This window comes from Mixophyes fleayi, chromosome 5 (genome assembly GCF_038048845.1).
Source record: "Mixophyes fleayi isolate aMixFle1 chromosome 5, aMixFle1.hap1, whole genome shotgun sequence".
In the NCBI taxonomy this organism is placed as follows: Eukaryota; Metazoa; Chordata; class Amphibia; order Anura; family Limnodynastidae; genus Mixophyes; species Mixophyes fleayi.
This window is the reverse complement of record NC_134406.1, coordinates 117313923-117336692: the sequence shown is the minus strand read 5'-3', so window position 1 is coordinate 117336692 and position 22770 is coordinate 117313923. Positions and strand designations below refer to the sequence as shown.

General features: G+C 40.6%; 1 protein-coding gene across 2 annotated transcripts in view; it reads right to left on the bottom strand.

The window, feature by feature from the left end:
* Window positions 1-22770, bottom strand: part of RECK (reversion inducing cysteine rich protein with kazal motifs) — a 205308-nt gene that overhangs the window by 27353 nt on the left and 155185 nt on the right. The window contains exons 18-20 of one of the 2 annotated variants that reach the window (XM_075212751.1): window positions 6635-6845; window positions 5931-6004; window positions 4317-4472 (exon numbers count right to left, since the gene is read on the bottom strand). In XM_075212751.1, coding sequence (XP_075068852.1) covers window positions 4317-4472; window positions 5931-6004; window positions 6635-6845 — 441 coding nt within the window. Of the gene's footprint in view, window positions 1-4316; window positions 4473-5930; window positions 6005-6634; window positions 6846-22770 lie in introns of those variants that run through there. The other variant, XM_075212752.1, reaches the window with a different exon arrangement.

Below are 22770 nucleotides of genomic sequence, written 5' to 3'. Positions count from 1 at the left end.
GAAAATCTCTTGGTTGAAAAGAAGTGCTAGTTTGGAAGCAGATGGTAGTCTTTTGAGAGGAACGAAGTGAGCCAATTTCGAACAGCGGTCAACCACCAGCCAGATAGAATTGCATCCATGGCTAAAGGGATGGTCAGTGATAAAGTCCATGCTAATACTGACCCATGGGGAATCATATATAGGGAGAAGATGGAGAAGACCTGCCAAAGATCTTCTGGGGGTTTTATGCTGGGCGCAAACCTCACATGCTCGAATTTATTTCTGGACGTCGGAGACCAAGGATGGCCACCAATACAAACGGGAGAGTAGTGCGACAGTCTTCTTGAAATCAGCATGTCCTGAGAATCTGGGATTATGAGCCCATCTCAACATTTGTGCGTAAGTGGTTATCCATGAAAGAATGGCCAGTGGGAGGAGTCTTGATGGAGGACTTAGTCAGAGCCAGAATCCTGAAGGGGTTGAGAATAGGTTTAGCCGAAAAGGAAGAACTAGAATCGGAGGAATCAAAGGATCTGGATAGAGCGTCAGCACAGATATTTCTAGCACCAGGCCGGAATGTCAGTATCATCTGGAATCTGTTGAAGAATAATGACCAGCGGGTCTGGCGCGGATACAAACACTGTGCAGACTGCAAATAGGTGAGGTTTTTATGGTCTGTAAACACCATAATGGGAAAGTGGGCATCCTCTAACAAGTAGCGCCATTCTTCTAAAGCGACTTTGATGGGCAAGAGTTCTGTGTCGCCAATGCTGTAGTTGGCCTCACTGGCAGAGAATCTTTTGGAAAGGAAGCCACAAGGTTTAGATATGCTTGCAGTGTCTTTTTGAGAAAGAACAGCCCATACCCCCACGGAGGAGACATCCACTTCCAGAAAGAAGGGTCTGTTCTGGTCTGGTTGACTTAAAACAGGTGCAACTATAAAGGCCTCCTTAAGGGCCTGGAAAGCCTGTACAGCCTCTTGAGGCCATGATTTGGTCTGTCCACCCTTGCAGGTGAGAAGGGTAAAGGGAGAGATAAGAGTAAAAAATCCCTTAATGATTTGTCGGTAATAGTTGGAAAAGCCAATGAAGCATTGGGTAGCCTTTAGACTAATGGGATGTGGCCAGTTGCGGATGGTCTCTACTTTGCTTGTGTCTATTTGTAAGCCTGTACCAAGACTAAGTATCCCAAAAAGGGTACCTGGGAGCAGTCGAAGAGGCACTTTTCCAGTTTACAATATAAGTGATTCCTTTGGAACCGGGAGAGAACCTCCTTAACATGCATCCGAAGGGACGAGGGGTCTTGAGAAAAGATCAAGATTTCTTCCAGATAGATAACCACTGACCGATAAAGCAGATCTCTGAAAATTTTATTAACAAAGTCCTGAAAAACCATTGGGGTACTACAGAGCCCAACGGGTATGACCAGGTGTTCGTAGGGCTCATCCCAGGTATTAAATGCGGGTTTCCATTCGTCCCCTTTTCATATTCTGATGAGATTATAGACACCTCTGAAGTCTAATTTTGTGAAAATTTTTGCCCCATGAATACGGTTGAACAGTACTGGGATGAGAGAGAGAGAGGGTATTGTTTTTTTTACCGTAATAGCGTTTAATTTCCGATAGTTTATGCAAGGTCTTAGAGAGTCATCCTTCTTTATAACGAAAAAGAATCCTGGTCCGGCAGGTGAGCAAGACTTACGGATAAACCCTATTTTGAGATTCTCATTAACGGATTCAGACATTGCTTGTGTCTCAGGTAATGACAGTGGATACACCTTGCCTATGGGAATGTTCTTAACCGGAATGAGATCAGTAGGGCAATTCCAGGGTCGGTGGGGAGGGAGGACATCCAAGGCAGACTTGCTGAAACATTGAACATTGAAGTAATCAGAGTAGACTTTAGGAAGGACCACCTGGAAGGATATGTTGAGGCAAGAGATATTGGGCTTGGGATGTAATATCGGTCTCATGCAGTTCTTGGCCAGGTGTAATAGGAGTTCATGTGCCGAGGGTTCCTCCAGTCCACTCATGGCCAGAGTATACGGTCACGGAATTAGCACAGGAATTATCATTGACTGGTATTAGCGCAACTAAACAGGGAGAAAGTCAAAAGTGCAGTACTGAGAGAAGAGTAGTCGGACAGACCGGATCAGAACCAACGGTAACACAGTACAACGTAGTCCGGAATAGGCCAGGGGTCAAAAGCAGAATAAGCAGAGCAGTACAAATGGAATACACAGGGAGAGTCAAAGACAAGCCAAATCAGGAATCAAGAATATTACAAACAGGAACGCTGCAGCAGGGTGAACCAATACTCTGGCACCCTAATAACGCCAGAGTGAGGTATAAATAGAGGAAGGTTAGAGGAAGGTGCTCCCTGATTGCAGCCTGAGGTTTCGGCAGTCAGAACGCAGCTGACCGCCGACAAGCTGGGAATGACAGCGATGCATAGCACATGTGTGTGCTGCGCTGCCGAGATCTGGAAGTACGTCCCGTTGCTGTGCGTCCGTCTGGCACCTATGGCTGGCTGAGACCTGTAAAAAAAAAAGTTCAAAAAACCACCACACCCTCATTAAAATCACACATTTTTAATAAAATAAAAAAAGCAATAAAAACATAACACAACGTCATAAATTTAATAAAAACAATAAAACCCAAAATACTAACCAATCTGACTTCTTTTGTCTGCAGCTTTTATTTCAAATGTGCTTGAAAGCCATGTCCTTAAATATTTGTAGATTCAAATGTCTATGCTTGAAAATATCCCAAAGATTTGTACATCAAAATGTCCATGCTTGAAAATATCCCAAAGATTTGGCAGCACTAGGGTTAATTGTGCTCGGACGGGGGGACCCCATGCATTTTTTTATTTATTTTTTTTACAATATTTATCTATTTTTTTACTTTTGACAGCCGCGGGGACATCCGGCTCTATAGTCTCAGGGCAGTGTAATAGTCTCAGGGCAGTGTAAGAGTGATGTGTTTACTAATCATTTGAGAATAATGGGTTAAGGTCCCTGTGTATTATAGTAGAATAAAAAAAAAAAACAACACATTTTTAAATAATCAATAAAGTTGTTTTGAATTAAAAACACCCCAAACACCCCAAAACCCTTGTTCACTTTATTATTAAGTAAAATTGTCTCTTTGTTTTTTATCCATCATAATTGTGCAAATGCTTGCTGCAAGCACCTTCCGTTGAATGTGGCCTAAAATAACCGAGAGTCTGATTGGCAAACAGTAAGGGGAAGCTAAGAAGCTAATCACACTGGCCACTTGAGATTGGCAAGCAGCTAGGGCAAGTACTGGTTAATTCAGGTAACAGACATACAGTTGCGGGTATTTGTAAGAAGGAGTTGTGTTTTCTTTTATGGGGGGGGGGTTCCTATCATTGGATTACAAAGACAGTAGAATTTTACATTAAATTATGGTAAAGAACTAAAAGAGAGGATTTAATTTTATAGAGAGGTGGTTAATACGTGTTTGAAGAATGTTTTATACCATAGTTGCCAACATTGGCAGGTTAAGTTCCGGGAGGTCCGGGGGTCAGGTGGGAGTGTGGGGGCGGGGCTCGAAGAATCTCGTCGTTAGCCCCGCCCCCAAATCCGTCACAACCTTTTCGGCCAATAAAACAAGGGGGCGGAGCCACGATGACGCGGCCGTGACGCAGTTAAGCCCTGCCTCCTCCATTCACTTACCACCGCTGCCCGGGAATCGGGAGAATTGCCCTATCTGACCCAGATTTCGGGAGTCTCCCGGATATTCCGGGAGAGTTGGCAAGTATGTTTTATACAAGTACACTTTGTTTTTATTTTTGATATTGTGAAACAATATGTCAGAGCATGCATCTGCCATTGCCTGAAAGGACATGCTGATGTTTGTAGCTCAACAACCGCGGCATGCCCTTTCAGTCAATGACCGCCAAATTATGCTGGAACACAAGCTGGAACACGTCAGCAGTTACTCAATAGCTGAAACAAAAACATCTGGGGAATCAAAAGTCTCATGTTTAACTTTCTTTCATGTTTTTTTTTTAACTGCTCTCTAAACCCGAACTTTTTGAGCAAGGTCCACATGAATAAGTTGAATTAGCTCAAACATCAGGCGAGCTATTAGGAACTTTTTTTGGGGAAAGTGTGCACTAAGTTCCACATATCACGTTGGATTGAATTAGCTCCTTTGAGCCACTGATCGTTTGTGACTGTTGAAGATATTGCATTTTACCGCGAAAGCATCTCACAGCTATATAAACAAATGCAGGGTTCTTCCCACTTGTAAAATGGGCAGTTATTACAATAGGTTTAGAACTTACCAAAATATGACAAAAATTTCTTACCTGTATAGATTTTGGGTGGTTGTCAACTGGTACCACAAGGACAATTATTTCTGAATCCACACTGAGGTATCCAAAAACATCACACTGGGGAACAGATATGTGGAGTCTTATTTTCTGAAGTATGTCCATGATAGTTATTGGCATTTTCTTTGTTACCTAGGAAGAAAGGCAGTCTTTTAAAATTTGGATTGCTTATAAACTTGCAGGTGTCACATAAATGGATGTGGAGAATACCAGAAAGTACCAGAGTAGAATGTTCCGAATGCTATACATTACAAAACAATATATTCAGTACATTTTGCATATTGCTCTATCAATGACAGTCAGAAATTATATGCCTCAGAAAATTCATGGTATCCTTCAATGAACCTCATGCCCCCCATTCCCCTCTCTCTGTTGGAGCAGACTCCCTACCTGCATAATATGGTGAAACTATATAAATTAACAATAATATAAACAAATATGCTAGTAGTCTGCTTGCAGAGCTCACCATTTAATATAGTTCCATGGTTTGCTTTCTCTTCCCCAGAATCCATTTATCACCTTCCAGAACTCTTCTATTCAAATCAATCAAATTAAGGTAATTGTCTCACAATACATTAGATCAGCCTAACAGCAAGGGCTATGTGTAACATTATTGGGAGCAGGGAGCATGACCAAGTTCGGTTGTGCATACACAGTAGATACATGTCGGCCAGACCAGGGAGTGAGGTGTTTTACCACTGCGTCTAAACGGGGTTGCGACAGAAAAATGTGAGAGATTAGCTGCAAAATTAACTGTAAAATATTGGGGAAACTCCCTGATTATTGGTAAGTAGGTCCCTTAATCTCCCACTATGTGTAACTGTATTTACTAGGAGGAAATCACATTGTATTGTAATATCAGATTTTACGAAAAACACTTTGGATGCATTTTTACATTTATGTGATTTTTTTTTAGCGAGGTTTACTTGGTAGCCTTACTTCACATGTAACTGACTGCTCAATCAATACCAGCATCTTATGTGCACACAATGTTATTTAAAGAGGATTGGCAGGTGCCAATGGATAGGCAGTAACCCCTTGATAAATTTTGAGAATATAAATAATGTTTAAACATTATGTAATGAAAATATTGTGAACAAAATATTTAATGGACCTTCACTATAAATTAAGAACTTGATGTTAAGCTGGGCGCACGCCCTTTTAAATAGTGTAAAATACAGTATGGTCACATACATTATATTATATGCAGAGTTTGTAGCATCTAACACTAGCGCCTCCTGATAACAGAGAGGAAAAGGGGCGTGCAAAGGCAGGCTGAGAACAGTAAGTGCGTGTTCCCGTAATTGGGAATGATGTTGACCTGCAGGTACACATACATATGTCTGTCAGTAGCCGTATCTTTTGTGATTGCCTGAAGACTGGACAAAAACATAAAAGTTTAAATGAATGAAGGGGTTGGTCCTCAAGTGGAAGTATGTTGGACTTTGCCCTTTTTACCAAGCACATTTGTAGGTAGACCCGCAAGTTCACAAATAGGCGCTGACTGATGTGTTCCGTGGGCAGTACCGCTAGAAGTAGGTGTACTTATTAGTGTTAGTGTAAGGAAAAACAGAAGTGTTAACAGCCTACCTTAGCAAATGTGTCTAACTTTTCTTTGTCATATAAGATCCTTAGAACACCAGCACATAATGGGCAACATGCTCCTGTAAGACAAAAAAGTCACTATTAATTTATGTATTATACACACAATAGTGTGAACAAAATTCTACTCTATGGGGTGAATTCAATTGACCATCGTTGATACAATAATTTTAACATGGATTTCTCCTCGTGGCACTCAGAGTTGTGAACAAAAGTCAGCATTGAAATTACCGTACTAACAGTAATAATGCGCAATATTACTGTAGTAACGGTAATAGTGTGTGTCAATTAAATTCCCCCCAGGGAGTGTTGACATTCGAATACCGTAAACTGTGTTGTAACATAAAAAAAAACTAATAGTTATGGCATCACACGACACTACACATTTAGCAGTACATACAAATAACCCCAACCATACTTCTTTTAAGTACTAAATTGAAGTTGCATGTCCACGCTATTCCTACGTTCATTTTACCAGGCACAGAAAGAATAAACTGTGTGTCTTTAGTTTATATCCCACACCTGACTATCATTATTTTGTCAAATATTAGTTTTAGTTTGATATTAAACAGCTGCCATTAACATATTATTAAGGTTATTTGCTAATTCACAAAAAAATATTGATACAGGCAACAACCGTAGCCATGCTTTTAACCAGCCAATATATTTACAATATAAATACATTTGCTTACCAGGAGGTGTAACTGGTGTACAGCCAACTTTAACCTTTGGAGGGCACTTAATGGATGAACATTCAGTATGAAAACTGTGGTCTGAGAATATCCCAACGTCCTGACATTGTCCATAATAATCCACAGCAACACGATTGGAATATGCACTGCATACACTACTGTATGTTTCCCCATTGTGTCCGCAAACTGGTTCCACAAATTTGCAGAAAGGCTATAAAAGTTCAAAATTTTGTCATGTTAGATTTGTCACATATACTCTGGGATGCGCCAATACAACAGTACACAATGCATTCAAGTTAAAATAAAACCACAAAGACAAAAGCATTCAAAAAATAAAGAAAAAGTAGTATGAATTATGACAGGATGGAATAAAAATCTTCTTTAAACCAACTTCCAAACTCCTACCCCATTTCTTTTATAATTTAATGCACAAACTTCCTTTGGTGGCATGCTGCGCATAATACTGTAGGTTCCACTGGAAGTGTTGAATCAAAAGTATTGAAAACCTCTAAAAGAAGCTTGAAATTGTGGAGACATCATTCCAAAATATTGCACTGGTATATTAGCTAAGGTGCCTTCTTATTATCACTATCACACTTGATTTAGATCACTGCTCATCACAGTTAGGGAATAAAGACATTAAAAAGTACAGCACTGAGAAGAACTACCAACACTATATACAAATAATTATAAGAGGATGTGTTAAAAATAAAAAAGCTAATTTTATTGGTACCTACTTAAAACTAATTTCATATGTAATTAAAAAACCCAAAACAATAGTTGCTGTTTGGTGTGACAATAAAGATAACAAATACTCGCTAAGATAGGATAAAAACAAAACAGAACATCTACAACATGCTGGCATGTAACAAGGATGACATATTAGAAAGGAGGACAAAAAAGTCAATCTCCTAATCTCAGTTGGTGTTTGGAGAAAACTGTGCAGACTGCAATGAAGTACAGTGGAATACAGGTGTCACGAATCAATGTAGAAATACAGCTAAGGAGCCATGGATAAGGTGAAAAAACAAACAATGTTTATTGCTGGAGAGTATGAACAGATGATGAAATAATGAGCTTGCAGAAATTACCAGATATACAGCAGTTGCAGGTAAATGGGAGGTGAGGAAAGATTTCAGGCAGCATGTACAGGGAAATGCACAGGAAGTCCCAGGTTCACATAAGAAACAGGTCAGCAGAATGTATGTTGAGAAATATCTCCAGCAGCATAAATCCAGGAGCACAACAGGAGGAAGTGACCACAGAGTATAACATCAGGATGTGACAACAATAACCAGCAGTGTATGCTGGGAGTGACAGTTTTAAGAAGGGACACACCCAGGTGCAAGGAATAATTACAGGGCAGGTTAACCCCTGATACAAACAAGTAAGGCACAATAGCAGCACCTCTGGTGAATAGAGGTACTGCTGCAACACATAAAAGAAACACAAATAATAAAGTCCAAAAGTCCAGGAGGCAGGTCGTTACAACAGGTTCTTTTATCAGAACCAGCTAGTGGCTGGATCAAAATCTATTGATGGTAAAAAAACATGGAATTCTGACTGCCAGGTGATAAATGAAGGAAAAGGATTCCACATGAATGAAGCAAACACCCATTAGCTAATTGTAGCCATGTAATTAAAGTGTCCAATCTTCCAAATTAACTAGATATAACCTGGGGTAAGTTCCTAAAGGATGGTAGAAAACACAAATACACAGTTCGGTGAAGGTGTGATATAGACCAGTCTAGTAAGTTAAGAGTGCTAAAAGCATAAACTTGCAATAAGGATGGAAATCACTTTCCGAGTAGTGTGCCTTCCAAATACTTTTTAAAAAGGTTCTAATGTGAAGAATTTAGTGGTTCCAAGCTAACTAAGGGAACCAGAGATAGTACAGTTGGATGGTGGTTAGTTAGAGCCAAAACCAGCCAGGATGCTATAAATGCAGTGGAAATCAGTGTATCACATCCACAATAAAATTAGGGAATTTGCACATGTGATACTAAGTTTTGCATAAAGGGGCTTATCCATTGTAACACCACATATGTTATTTATGTGTTAAGATGTAGCTGCCAGTTACTCTATGTGGGCAGAACCACTAGGTCTCTTAAAATGAGGTTAATTTAACACAGGAAAAATATTCTAAACAAGTCGTCACTTCATAGAGTACCGCATCACTTTTTAAGCCACCTTATGGGGACCCCAGCTGTTTAGAATTGTGGGAATTGAGCATATTGAATCCACTCTCCATTGCTGCTACAGGTTAAAAAAACTTTGTCACCAAGAAGTCATTAACTCAACACCCTTAGCCCCTGTGGACTTAATGAAAATTTAGAGCTAAATGGCATTCTTTTTTAACTCATTATTTATTTGTTATTCTTATCATTTGATATATCAACTATTTATTCAGAGAATATACATTATTCTAGTTTTCTTATGGGAATATTATTATTTTATGTGAGCTTTATAAGTATTATTAATCATTTATTTACCTCTAGCAGTCCATGCTATAATTATACAACTTCGGTGGATCATGAGACTGATGACAAGTATTAGTAATAGTCTTCTGAGTGGGAACCTCGAGTTCTATCCCCTATTGGTATCATATTGTAATTGAATCACTTTCATTTAAGTTAATTCAATCATTTTCTCTATTTCAATGTTCATATGGTTTTGGATGGTTTTTGTGACCTTATATTGATTACAGAGCCTATCAAAACTCATGTAGACTGGTAATTTGATGTTTTCTTTTTGCTTATCATTTTTTCATGAGACTGCCTTCATGATATATGATGTAATATCAGTTTGTACTTTTTATTTTTTCCTTATTGATATGTTTTTTTTTTTACTTACTTTGTTTTAATTAAGTATAGATTAATTTTCTGATTGCCCGTATAAGAGACTAAGCTGTAAATTTATCAAGCTGCGGGTTTGAAAGAGTGGCGATGTTGCCTATAGCAAACAATCAGAATCTAGTTATCATTTATTTAGTACATTCTACAACATGGCAGCTAGATTCTGATTGGTTAATAAGCTTGATAAATTTACCCCCCAAGAGTGCATAGCTGCTATTGTTTTTCTTGCAATTAAACTAGTTATTCTTATTGCTGTCTCTGGACTTATAAAATCATTGAAAGGTGCAGAAACGCTTGAGGAATAACTTAATCATTTCCACATTTCATTGAGTGTTTCACTGAGGATCCAGATATCAATTTACCGAATTGGGTTATTTGCAGCAGCTGATCTGAAAGATAAGCTTCAGTGCTAACTAACTATTCACTACCTGACTTCACTGTGGCTATGAACAACATTGTGGAAGCGCTTATGGCTTCTAATATCTGACTGGAAATATTTGGAGGACAGAGCGAGGACCATCTGTTGGAGCCAGATGCTACTCTGAAAGTGATTTCCATTATTATTGCAAGTATATGTTTTTAGCTCTTATCACTTTCCAGATTGGTCTATATCACTTTAACCAAACTGTGTATTTGTGTTTTCTACCCTCCGCTAGGGACTTTGCCCAGGCTCTTTTTAGTTTATTTTTTTTTATAGATTAGAGACAATAATTACATGGGTAACTGAATCCATACCCGTTGTGTACTGAACTCTTTATGCAGATCAATGACACTACAGCCCCCAACCGAGATGATTATATTTGCCTACTGTACCACTCGTACAAGACAATGGTCGCTGTTCTCATAAAAAAGGACAGGTGTTGTTAAACTTTTATTATACAATATTTTGATCTATTGTCTCCTGCTGATAACTGACCTCTCGGATTGAAATGATAAGTGGTTCAGTGACATATTTAGATCTGTGCCACAACATAAAACTACTACTCTCTAGCACACAGATGTAGTCATTAGCTACTCTTCTCCCCAAAGTAAATAAATGCAGTTTCCTCAAGATACATGGCTAGTGAGAAAACCATGCACACAGAATATAAGAGTGAGACACAGATCTACATCTATACAATGTACAGGATATTTCCTTTATTAACAATGAAGTATTTACCAGAAAGAGATGTGCTACAAGAAAATGCCCGCCACTCTCATCTGCGTATTTCTGTTTTTGTGTGTCTGTCCTACTGTTTCATAGTTGCCTTCTCTACTGGAAAATTGAAAGTGAAGGTAGTCTAACCTCCTGTATCCCCGCGGGGCCTACTTAACTCCATGACCGTGCAAGCACAGGTGCACCAGCCAGTATATGCATATGTAGGAGGAGAAAAAAGAATGAGGGTACTTGTGACTCAAGTGAGTAAGCGCAAGATTTGTATTACAGGTAGGTAAACTTTCTTTGTTCTTTTATATATTTTTTATTTATTTATTTAATAAATTCTATAAAGTCTAAATTGTTATTGTTAATGATTAATAAATATATTTTTGATAGTTATAGAATTTAGGGCCTATCAACAAAATAAAATGCAATAGGGTTTGCTTTGCTCTATCTATTCACATCGTTATCACAAGCAAGTGTGCCCCCATACTTATGTATAGGAGACCTTATTATTTATCAAGTAGTAAGACAGTAACTTTACTGCTGGGCTGCTTGGTTATTTTTGGTGTTGCCATAACTGTTGCAGTGAAATAGAAATAATCTTCCCTTCAGCTGTGCTCCACTAATTCCTCAGGCAGCATGTCACCCATACACAAACTCACTTTGTTGGCATATACTATAGGCTGGACACATCCCTGACCTGCACTAGATATACCCACGGGTGAAGCTAGTCATGCCCATGGGGTGGAGCGGGGCACGCCTAGAACAATTTCCATTAAAGTATTAGTTTAGTACAATAAGTTGTAATGTGTCTCTATGACATACCCACTAACATTGAGAAATGGGTCAAAATAAGCCCCACTCCGATAATCACCAAAACACCCACTTTTAATTGACGCTCCACCCATTTTTATGCAAGCTGCAACTCCTTTGAGGTCCACGATCTGGGACTGTCCTGCCGGAAATAGTACCATTGTGTGGTATGCTGTGAGCAGCACTGCTAAAAAATTTTTTTGCAAAGAAAACTGATATAAAGTGATACTTTGACAGTTGCAGTATCAGGACTGTGTTGTAAGGTCATTAGGACATTGCTGAAATCTAAAAGCTCCAAAGTCCATGCCCACAATCATGTTCATAACATTGGCAGTTGCTCCAATCATGCACATGTTATAAAGCAAACCTGTAATGAAAGTAAAAGTGGACATTTCTTTTTATCTAGTTTTATCATACCTAATGCTTAACTATATTAAATGTTTTTGCTTAAAAATGACTCCTGGTACTATAGCCTGAATCCCTGGTCTTAACAATGTTCATGTGTAAAAAATACATGTAAAATAAACATGGACCACAAAGCTACTCCCTGAAGCTCTAAACCAGCCTGCATCTGATACATAATGTGGCGTTTAGTTCCTACCTATGTGCTATGGAGGACGGTAAAATAAAACAGTCACAAGCCTTTTGATTGACCTAACCTAGCCAGATATTGTGTGTTGTTAAGGTGAAAGTATAAAAAACCTCTTGTGATGTGTGAAAACAAATTTAAAACCAAATCTCTCCTTTATAGTGTCTGTTCTGGTTTCAACCTATCAGAAGCAATGGAAAACGTGTGAAAGCTTTCTTTTAAACAGGTCCCAAGTATCTAATTATTTGAAATGTTTCCTTTCTCAATATCCAACTTCCTAAATGATTGACAATGTAGTGAATATAAGTGTATAGTTTAAGACACTTCTAAGAACATTAGAATCATTATTATTATTATAATACTACATTCCCCACCAAACAAGCTGGGGTTAATTTGATTTAATTTTCATGGCTTCATTCATCAGGCTGGGGTAGTTAGGTTTGGCACTTAGCTCCACACTGTATAAGATAGGGCTGGAGTTCTTGCTCCTGAGCACCAAGATGTGACCCCCCCCCCTTTGCTACAGTACAGTGGTAACAAAAATACTAAATTCTGTGTTCCACTCTTTGTCAAGCATAGAGCAGTAGGATTACCACAAACAATTTGAGGACAGGGATCATCCGGAGATCAAAGATATAGGAGAGGAAAAGGTCAACAAGTTCTACTTCCTAACGTTTATATATTCTAGATATACTTCATGTTCATGCAGAATCAGCATGTGCACCCTCTAACGCAGTGATGGCTAACCTGTGACACCCCAAGTGTTGTGAAACTACAAGTCCCAGCATGCTCTGCCAGCTATCAGCTAGTTATCTACTGGCAAAGCATGCTGGGGATTGTAGTTTCACAACGCCTGGAGTGTCACAGGTTAGCCATCACTGCTCTAACGGCTTGTTTGGACTACACCGTTCGCAGTTCCCTGTATACGTTAATGTTATGATGCAAAGTGGGTGTGGTGCAAACACGTTTTGTACGTATAAGGTGTGACTTCCTCAGGTTAATGTGGTGGCACACGCTGCCACACTACGGATTCTATATGAACATTATCTAGGGAATAGACTTTATAGAGTAATACACTTGGGGCTAGATCTACTAAAGGGCGGTTTGCTCAAACCGCCGCTTTTCGGCTATTTTTCCGGCGGTTTTGAAACCACCAGATTTACTAAAGCCCAAACCATCGTCAAAATGGCCACCAATCACATTTTTCAAAACCACCACTTTACAAACCGCCATCCAGATTTTAACAATGATGAACATACAAACAGCCGGATTTACTAACCTGCAAAACAGCCATCCAAACGGCCAAAATAAAAGAGGTGGCTGTGAATGGCGAGATTTCTCAAACTGCAGGCTGTTTGATCTATGTTGCCATTCAGAACATAAGAGAAAGCACCATTGACATTTAAAATATTTGGAAAATTATTATTTATTGATAAACGGACAAAATGAATTTAATATTAACTTATGGGGGAATTTTATTATATTTTTATTAAAGGGACACTATTATAGCATTATATTATGTGGGAAATGTGAATATATAATATTATTAACTGATCGTTAATAGTGGATATAATTATTTATATTGCACAATTTGTCATTACATATTGTCCGAATAATATAATAAATAATTTTATCTCCTTAATATAATGATTTTTTTTTCCCTCATAAGTTATTATTTAATTCATTCTGCCCCTTAATCTGTTAGGAACAGCAGGTAACTGCTGTTTTCTTTTTGGCTGCCACAGTGTTGTTTTCAGCTTGGGTGTCAACACCTGATCTCCTCTCACCTGCAGCTCTATCTAACACCTGCCCTGATTGGCTACTACTGGTTTAAATACCTGTCAGCTTCACTCTGCCTTTGCCTGTTATAGCGTTCACACGCTTGCTTCTCTGTGCTCCTGGTTCTCTGAATAGTCTGCCTGTCTTTCCTGTTTGATACCCGTTGTGATCTCTGCCTGGATACCGACCTTGCTTGTTTGCTCATGACCCTAACCTCTGCCTGAATACTGACCTTGCTTGTTTGCTCGTGGCCCTGACCTCTGACTGGATTCCGACTCTGCCTTTTCGTCTGAGAGATCTCCTCCCTGCCACAGGATCGTGGTTCAAGTTATTCACTCCATCAGACTCACCTGTTTCACAGTACAGATTTACTGCTCAATCTTGCTCTGGCATTTTTCCTGACACTGTGCTGCTCTCTAGCTCCATCTCACACAGGCCACAGCTGGTACTACACCATCCTCTACTCCACATTGCCAATCTGTTATACTGGTGAAGGTTGGTACTGCATCCAGTTACTAACTCAGTGTTCCTGCTTTATCTGGTCCAGGAGTATCTCTGCTCAGTATCCTACTATCAAGTCCTCTGTGGTGCCTACCTACCGGAGTTGAGTTATCACTATTCGAGAATAAGTCCTGGGGACAGCCGAGTACCAGCGAACATATCTGGCTCTATGGGAAAGGGTGTTGCTGTAGGTGAAGCTCTCGTCAACAACAGGTTATGATAACTCAACTCGTAGGGTGATTCGTGACATAATCAATAAATAATGATTGCCAACCTAATTTAAATGTCAATGGTGCTTCTCTTATGTTCTGAATTGCAAAATTGTTCCACCAACATGTTTAAGCTATCCAGCCATTCTGAAGCAGGTATTAAAACTGTCCTGTGCTGTCTTTTGGATGGTGGTATTGATGGCGGTTGTGTCACGGGCACTAGGAGTCTTTACCCAGGGATCACCAGATGGTAGGCTTACCAGAGCAATGTAGATGGTAATAGGGTACTCTGGTAGCTGGGTGATCACGGAACATGAAATGATGACCGATGAGATGCTCAGGAAAGTCTATGACTAGCAACACTGGTAATAATGAGGTAATGATACACAGGGAACTGTATGGACAAGGACACGTGAAGGTAGTCAGTGGTCTGCGATAGCAAGTTGTACCACCGCTATAGTGAGGAGGAATGTCCAACAGAGACAAGGAGGTGATGAGAGTCAGCGGTCTGCGGGTAGCAAGTTGTACCGCTGTCTGAGTGAAGGAATGGAATCCAAGTGGAGGTATCCAGGTAGTCAGTGGTCTGCGGTAGCAAGTTGTACCACTGCTATGTGAGAGGATAATGGAACAGGTGATACCGGAAACAAGGATCAGTGGTCTGACATCAGCAAGTTGTACCACTGCATATATATGTGAGGAGGTGCACGGGGGAAGACTGCAACACAGGATATATACAGGCACCTTATACACGATCCACAGTAATATGCACAATATAGGTATATATATATGTAAATGACTGATCAGGTCTGCAATCTAGAAAGTCTCTTGAAGTAGTCCAGCACAATGATAACACAGTCAATGATGACAATAGACTCAGCGGATAGCAGACTCCAGAGAGAACCAAACACAGTCCAGCAAGATATGCAATACACAGCACAGTCAATGAGAAGTATGCATACCGTGGTTCAGCAGTAGCAGTCAGATGGGATTGCAGCGGTACCTGAGCGGCTGGAGACCGACTGGATAGGAAGTCCCTGGATAGGAGAAGCAGCGGTCTAGCAGGTGCAGCGCACAGGTGAGTAGACCGACAGGGACACGAATCCACAGGAGTCAGCAACACGTGGAACTGGACTCATAGGAAACCCAGGAGAATGGAGATGATCCAGCAGAGGGTAGTGGAAGAGATACAAATCCAATGCTGACAGGAGGGTAGAGGCCAGAGGAACACGTGAAGGCGTGGAGAGTGGATCAGCAGGAGATGGACGATAGCGCTGACCACAGCGGCAGGACTCAGCGGCACACGGAGGTAACCAGTAGCAACCACAGGAACCAACAGCGATGGGAAACAGGAGTGCAGCGCAGGGCAGGAGCTGTAGATCACGAAGTGTAGCAGATGGTAATGAAAAGCGGCAGTCTCGAGGAAGACACAGCAAAGATGAGATGAGAGTGTAGTGCACGGAGGCAGCGGATAGTAATCAGCTGGCAGTCACGATGTTGAACACAGGCGAGTTGCAAGCAGGAGACTGTAGTGCACAGAGGCAGCGGATAGCAGTCAGCTGGCAGTCACGATGTTGAACACAGGCGAGTTGCAAGCAGGAGACTGTAGTGCACAGAGGCAGCGGATGGCAGTCAGCTGGCAGTCACGATGTTGAACACAGGCGAGTTGCAAGCAGGAGACTGTAGTGCACAGAGGCAGCGGATAGTAGTCAGCTAGCAGTCACGATGTTGAACACAGGGGAGTTGCAAGCAGGAGACTGTAGTGCACGGAGGCAGCGGATAGCGATCAGCAAACAGACTTGATGAGAAGCAGGTGAGTGAGGTAAAAGCTGGAGTGCACGGAGGCAGCGGATAGCAATGAGTAAACAGTCACTTAGATATAAAATAACGATGAAGTGGTGTCGAAGACTGTAGTGCGCAGAGGCAGCGGATAGGAATCAGCAAACAGTCATGATGATCCAGTTGATGGTAGAAGTGGTAAGGAACCACAGTAGTAGAAGTGGTTAGGAAACCACAGGAATCAGCAGCGCTGAATACACGAGTAATACAGGAACACCTTCAGAGACTCATGAGGAATGAGACTCCAAGATCAGGCAACGTGGTAGTGACCACAGGTGCTTAATATAGGGAGGTTGCCTGATCTGCCAATTAAGTTAAAGGGGTATACACTGAAGTATAGAAAAGGGCTGCGCATGCGCAGACCCTCAGGATGGTGGACGGCCACGGTTCCTAAATGTCCGGGAAGAGGCACTCACGGTCCGGTGAGTGACAGGTTGCATCGAAACCGCTGGCGGTTTAGCTTTTTCAATCTGCCATACATCGCCAGTCATTTTATATTGAAGCCTCAAGCCGCCCTATAGTAAATGCGGCAGCTTGGACCACTAAACCTCCAGCGATGGGTGGCGGTTTCAAACCGTCACCAAACTCGATTCTTAGTAAATCTAGACCTTGGTCTGAAATGTTGGAATGTGATTTAAAGATGGTAGATAATAAAGTATTGTAGTATTATGTTTATTCCATTGGACTTTTTTAAATATTTGAGACTTTCTTGCTCATTGTGTCTATGGAACAATTCCATTAAAGGCTGACAGACACCCACACATCAACATAGTGTTGTATAGTAGCGCTGGATACCCTTATTATATATTTTCAAAGTATTGTGAAGGGTGAACACCTCTATATCTAAGCAGCTTCTATAGACACATCACTGACACCCATTTCTGTAGCACCTGATCATGATTAATAACTTTTTCCTTCCTCACGAATAATCATCTTCACACAAATAAAAAAACCTTGAGTGTCACCACACCAAGGACAGGGTTATTTTGAAGCTCTACTGGAATACCATCTCTGCTCCGTTGCTGGACCCAGTGAATTTAACTGCCACTGCTTTTTCCATAACTGTTCTTCTTCTGGTTATGTCTCCTGCCTTGTTTGTGGCTGCAATTACCACCAGAACTTCTGTGAACATGGGGAATAAGTGTCTTTGAAATGTGAAATTCTTCTGCAGAACCAGAAGAAGGAGGGTTCTATAGGTCAGGGTGAGGAGATTTAACTGAATTCTGTAGGGCACAGGGAGGAAGTGTAGAGCCAGAAAAAGGATGCTGACACAGAATGACGACAGAGGAAAATAAGTAGAGTTGAGGACAAATTGAAGTGGAAAGAGAATAGTGAGAGGGAGGCTGGAAAGGAGGAGGTTGCAGAAATCTAGACAAGAGATAATAAGAGAATGGATGAGAGTTTTGGTCGCACCCAAGGTGATAAAGGGTCTGATTCTAGAGCTGCTGTGAAGGTTCAGGATTGGTAGAGGGAGTCAATGTGAGAGTGGAGAGGGATAAGTTGAGGATGACACGCAGGCAGCAGACTTGAGGAACAGAGGAATTGGTAGTATTGATAATGGATAGAGAAAGGAGGGAAGGCAAGGCGACCCTGGAGGACGGGAAAACAATGAATTCCATTTTAGACATGTTAAGTTTGAAAAAGTGCTGGGACATCCAAGAAGACATAACAGGTAGACAACAGGAGATGTGAGAGGGGAGTGAAGGGGAGAGGTAAGGGAATGCAAGGTAAATAATGGTATGGTTGGCATATACGTGGAATTGGAGGCAAAAGGAGCTGAAAAGATCACAAACGGAGGAGGTGTACAGAGAGAAGTGAAGGGGGCCAAGAATGGACAAATGGGGAGGGTGAGAGGTAGAGGAAGAGGGGGGTGATCAGAGGTAGAGACAAAAAAAGATTTGTTTGAAAGGTAGGAGGAAGATGGTGTTACGGAGGCCAATGGAATGGAAGGTTTGCAGGAGGAGAGGGTGTCCCACAATGTTGAAGGTTGCAGAGAGGTCCAGATAGATGAGGAAGGATAAATGACCCTTAGATTTGCAGTGAGAAGATCTGGGAAACATTCTTACTGAGGAGGCTACAGTGGCTAATTTTCTTAACAAATTTTATATGGCTACAGACAGATGATGTGTGCATCAAGACCAGAGACGGATTGGCAATAGGTCTTACCGGGAATTTTCTCTGCAGGCCGGTGGCCTAATGAGGCCACTTGGATGCCGCCTCATGTATTTATTTATGTGCAATTTTTTTTGTCTCTCGGCAACGCAGGGGGATGGTGAAGGGCAGAAGCTGATCAGGAGGGGTCAACTTCTGCTAACTTATTTGTTCTGAAGGGGGTCCTCCCGGCAGTGTCACTGTTCTGGCAGCGAATTGTGAGACTGCCTGTCACAGAACGGGGTCTGCAGAGGCTCTCATGTGACTCACTCAGAGACGGATTGGCAATAGGTCTTACCGGGAATTTTCTCTGCAGGCCGGTGGCCTAATGAGGCCACTTGGATGCCGCCTCATGTATTAATTTATGTGCAATTTTTTTTGTCTCTCGGCAACGCAGGGGGATGGTGAAGGGCAGAAGCTGATCAGGAGGGGTCAACTTCTGCTAACTTATTTGTTCTGAAGGGGGTCCTCCCGGCAGTGTCACTGTTCTGGCAGCGAATTGTGAGACTGCCTGTCACAGAACGGGGTCTGCAGAGGCTCTCATGTGACTCACTTCGGTTCCACCCAGAAGGATCTCTCCTGCATCACAGAGCTGAGTGGCGCCAACACAGGTAAGTTAGTTAACTAATGAAATTTATATATTAAAAGAATGCAACACACCATACCCACATATCTGACGATGAATTACTCACCCCAAAATAGAAATCTTGCCCATTATGCTACACAGTGAGAATGTCTACATGATCACCCACATCACACTAATAACATTGTAATTACTTCTTTAAGTGTCACAAGCAGAACAGTCTTAAATTATTTTTTTGTGTCTGCAGGAATTACCGTAGTGAGCACTGTGGGATTTGCCCAAGCTATTTCCAAGTCTGATAGGTGCGTGGGGACATTTTTAGTCAGTACACATGGTTTAGGCAAAAGTTACAATTGTTCTTGCCAGCTTTTTGAGAATCAATCAGTCACTTGGTAAAGTAAAGCAATATTTATATCATATTTTGGGCATACTCAAACTGTGAAAAAAAAAATCTGCATTCTGCATTTTTTTTTCAAGAAAATCTGCAATATTAATTTGTCATCTAAGTAACAGTAACATCTAAGTTACCCTCTAACAAAAACAATAACATTTAAAGTTAAACAATCTGTTAAGCATCAGAGTACCATTATTTATTCTACCAATAAGTTCCCTGCAAATAATTAATAGTTAGATTTCATTATCTTTCAGCCAACCACCATCTATCCATTCTATACAAATGTCAACACTGCATTTAGGTGATGTATTACAGGATCTTTCAACCCTGTGGAGGTGTGATATGCAATTCTCACAAAAGTTTGGTTAGCATGAATGGTACTGATTGTCATTGATATATATTTTATATTATATTAATTCAATTAATGTAAAGTACCTAAATTATTTTATCAAGTATTTTTGCCATCTGAAGTGAAAGTTCACTGAGTGATACATGATCACTGTATCTGTATTGCAAATCTCTTGACTGTTCTAACTGCAAGTACCCTATGTTTCCACATTGCTGAGAAAACTGTGCTCATGTGGATATTGCTATGCTAGTTGGGGTATAAGTAGTAAATTTATTGTGACTAGTCTTATTTTTCAATTAAAATATTTATTAATAATTAGAGATGGGCGGGCTCGGTTCCCCGAGATCTGAATCCTACCGAATTTAGGGTATCCGAGTCGGTACTCTCCCGCCCATTCGGTTTCGAAATCGAGGCAAAACGTCATAGTGACGTATTCGTTTTTCTGAGCTCGGATCTCGCAAGATTTAAAAAGCATAAATACCAGCCTCCACAGCAATCCATCGCCATTTCACAGGGAGAGAGCAGGGTTAGGTCACACTGGCTATATTAGCGCAGGGACAGTGATTGATTGTATTAAACAGCTTAATACCAGATTGTTACAGCAGTAAGAGGAGAAGAGAGGAGGGTTTTTTGTTCAGTTTCTGGCACTCCAAGTGCTATTGGGGTGTCCCCCATTATTTTGCAGAAATTTATCTAGCTGTGAAAAAAAGTACTATATTGCAGCACTTTAATAATAAATATATTTAGCACTACCATTTGCTTTTAGGGTGTCCCACATTGTTTTGCAGAAATTTATCTGGCTGTGAAAAAAGAACTATATTGCAGCAGTGTAAAAACAATACATTTAGCACTTCCATTTGCTTTTGGGGTGTCCCCCATTATTTTGCAGCAATTTATCTGGCTGTGAAAAAAGTACTATATTGCAGCACTTTAATGATAAATATATTAAGCACTTCCATTTGCTTTTGGGGTGTCCCCCATTCTTTTGCAGAAATGTATCTGGCTGTGAAAAAAGAACTATATTGCAGCAGTGTAAAAAGAATACATTTAGCACTTCCATTTGCTTTTGGGGTGTCCCCCATTATTTTGCAGAAATGTATCTGGCTGTGAAAAAAGTACTATATTGCAGCACTTTAATGATAAATATATTTAGCACTTCCATTTGCTTTTGGGGTGTCCCCCATTCTTTTGCAGAAATGTATCTTGCTGTAAAAAAAGTATTATATTGCAGCACTTTAATGATAAATATATTTAGCACTTCCATTTGCTTTTGGGGTGTCCCCCTTATTTTGCAGAAATTTATCTGGCTGTGAAAAAAGTACTATATTGCAGCACTTTAATAATAAATATATTTAGCACTTCCATTTGCTTTTGGGGTGTCCCCCATTATTTTGCAGAAATTTATCTGACTGTGAAAAAAGTACTATATTGCAGCAGTGTCAAAAACAATTTGTAGCACTACAAGTGCTTTGGGCTCAGAATGGATTCAAAGCAGTCCACATATGAGCAAAATGAGCAACCAGGTTCTGTCACCAGTCCTGATGGTAGTGTTCCCAGTACGTCATCTGGGAAAGGCGATGTCAAACTACACCGTCTTTTGAAATCATCCAAAAAAACACACACAACATTTTTTTTTACCGTGTTGAAACGAAAACAAAGTCTAACTGAGGAAAAGTTAACTGCAGATAAAAAATTTTTTGTCAACATACCATTCTACACACGCAGTGGCAAAGAGAGAATGAGGCCTTCGCCTTTCTCTATTATTGGCAGATCCAAAAATGTTACCGAGCCTACAAGTGGTGCAGAACTACTGTTACACGTCAAAGCCGAGCTGCAAGATAACAGTAAGGCATTAGAGGATAATGTTTGCTCTGAATCAGAAATGACACCAATCCCTGTGGAGAGTCCATTCAACAGTGGTATGTCTAATCGTGAGCATTCTGTTAGTGTACCCATAAAGAAGGGCCCTTTCAGCAGTTTTGCTGATGTGTGCCTGAACAGCCCGAGTGTAGCCGGTGATACACAAATTGAGGATGCCACTTTGGAATTAGAGGAGGATTAGGGGGAGATTTGTGTAGGCAACACGTGCACTAATGAGGATGTTGATGAGGATGAGGTTGTTTGTGTAAGTCCTGCACCAGTGGCAGCAGTTCTGGCACGTGACAAGAAAAAGGCCATTGTCATGCCTGGGCACAAAACAAAAAAATCCACTTCTTATGTGTGGAATTATTTCTACCCAAATCCAGACAACAATTGTATAGCCATTTGTAGTGTATGTCAAGCCACAGTCAGTCGAGGGAGGAACCTTAACCATCTTGGAACCTCGTCTATGTTACGCCATTTAACTAGAAAATAGTGAAAGAAAAAAAGGGCGCTTCTTTAAATTAATGAAATGTGTACAAGTGTATAAAATCATTTGAAACGGCAGCCAAGGACAAATAGGACCAATGTGCAAGTGCAAATAAAAGAAAAATGTTGTCCGGCGCTCAGAAACAAACAGAATTTAAAAATTACTGTGTCAGCATAAACATAAAGGAGAATTTTGTGCACAATATAGCTATATTGGGGTTAAGCTCACCTGCAGGACGTCAAGGCATCTCCTGTAGGTGAGTCCCTAAGCTAGTGATACAAATTTATATTCAGGGTGTTCCATTTAAAACCTTCCCCTGAACCTCCATCTTATAAAGCCTGCAGCACCTTTGTAGGGAGTGGTCAACTCCCAAAAAACTAGAAAATAGTGAAAGAAAAAATCTTTAAATTAATGAAATGTGTACAAGTGTATAAAATCATTTGAAACAAGGACAAATAGGACCAATGTGCAAGTGCAAATTTAAATTTAACTAGAGTTCATGGCAAAGTGTTGGGAAAAGCTGAAAGTTCTTCCCAAAAAAAAAACAGCACTCCATCATCACCTAAGACCCTCCAGTCAACGACAT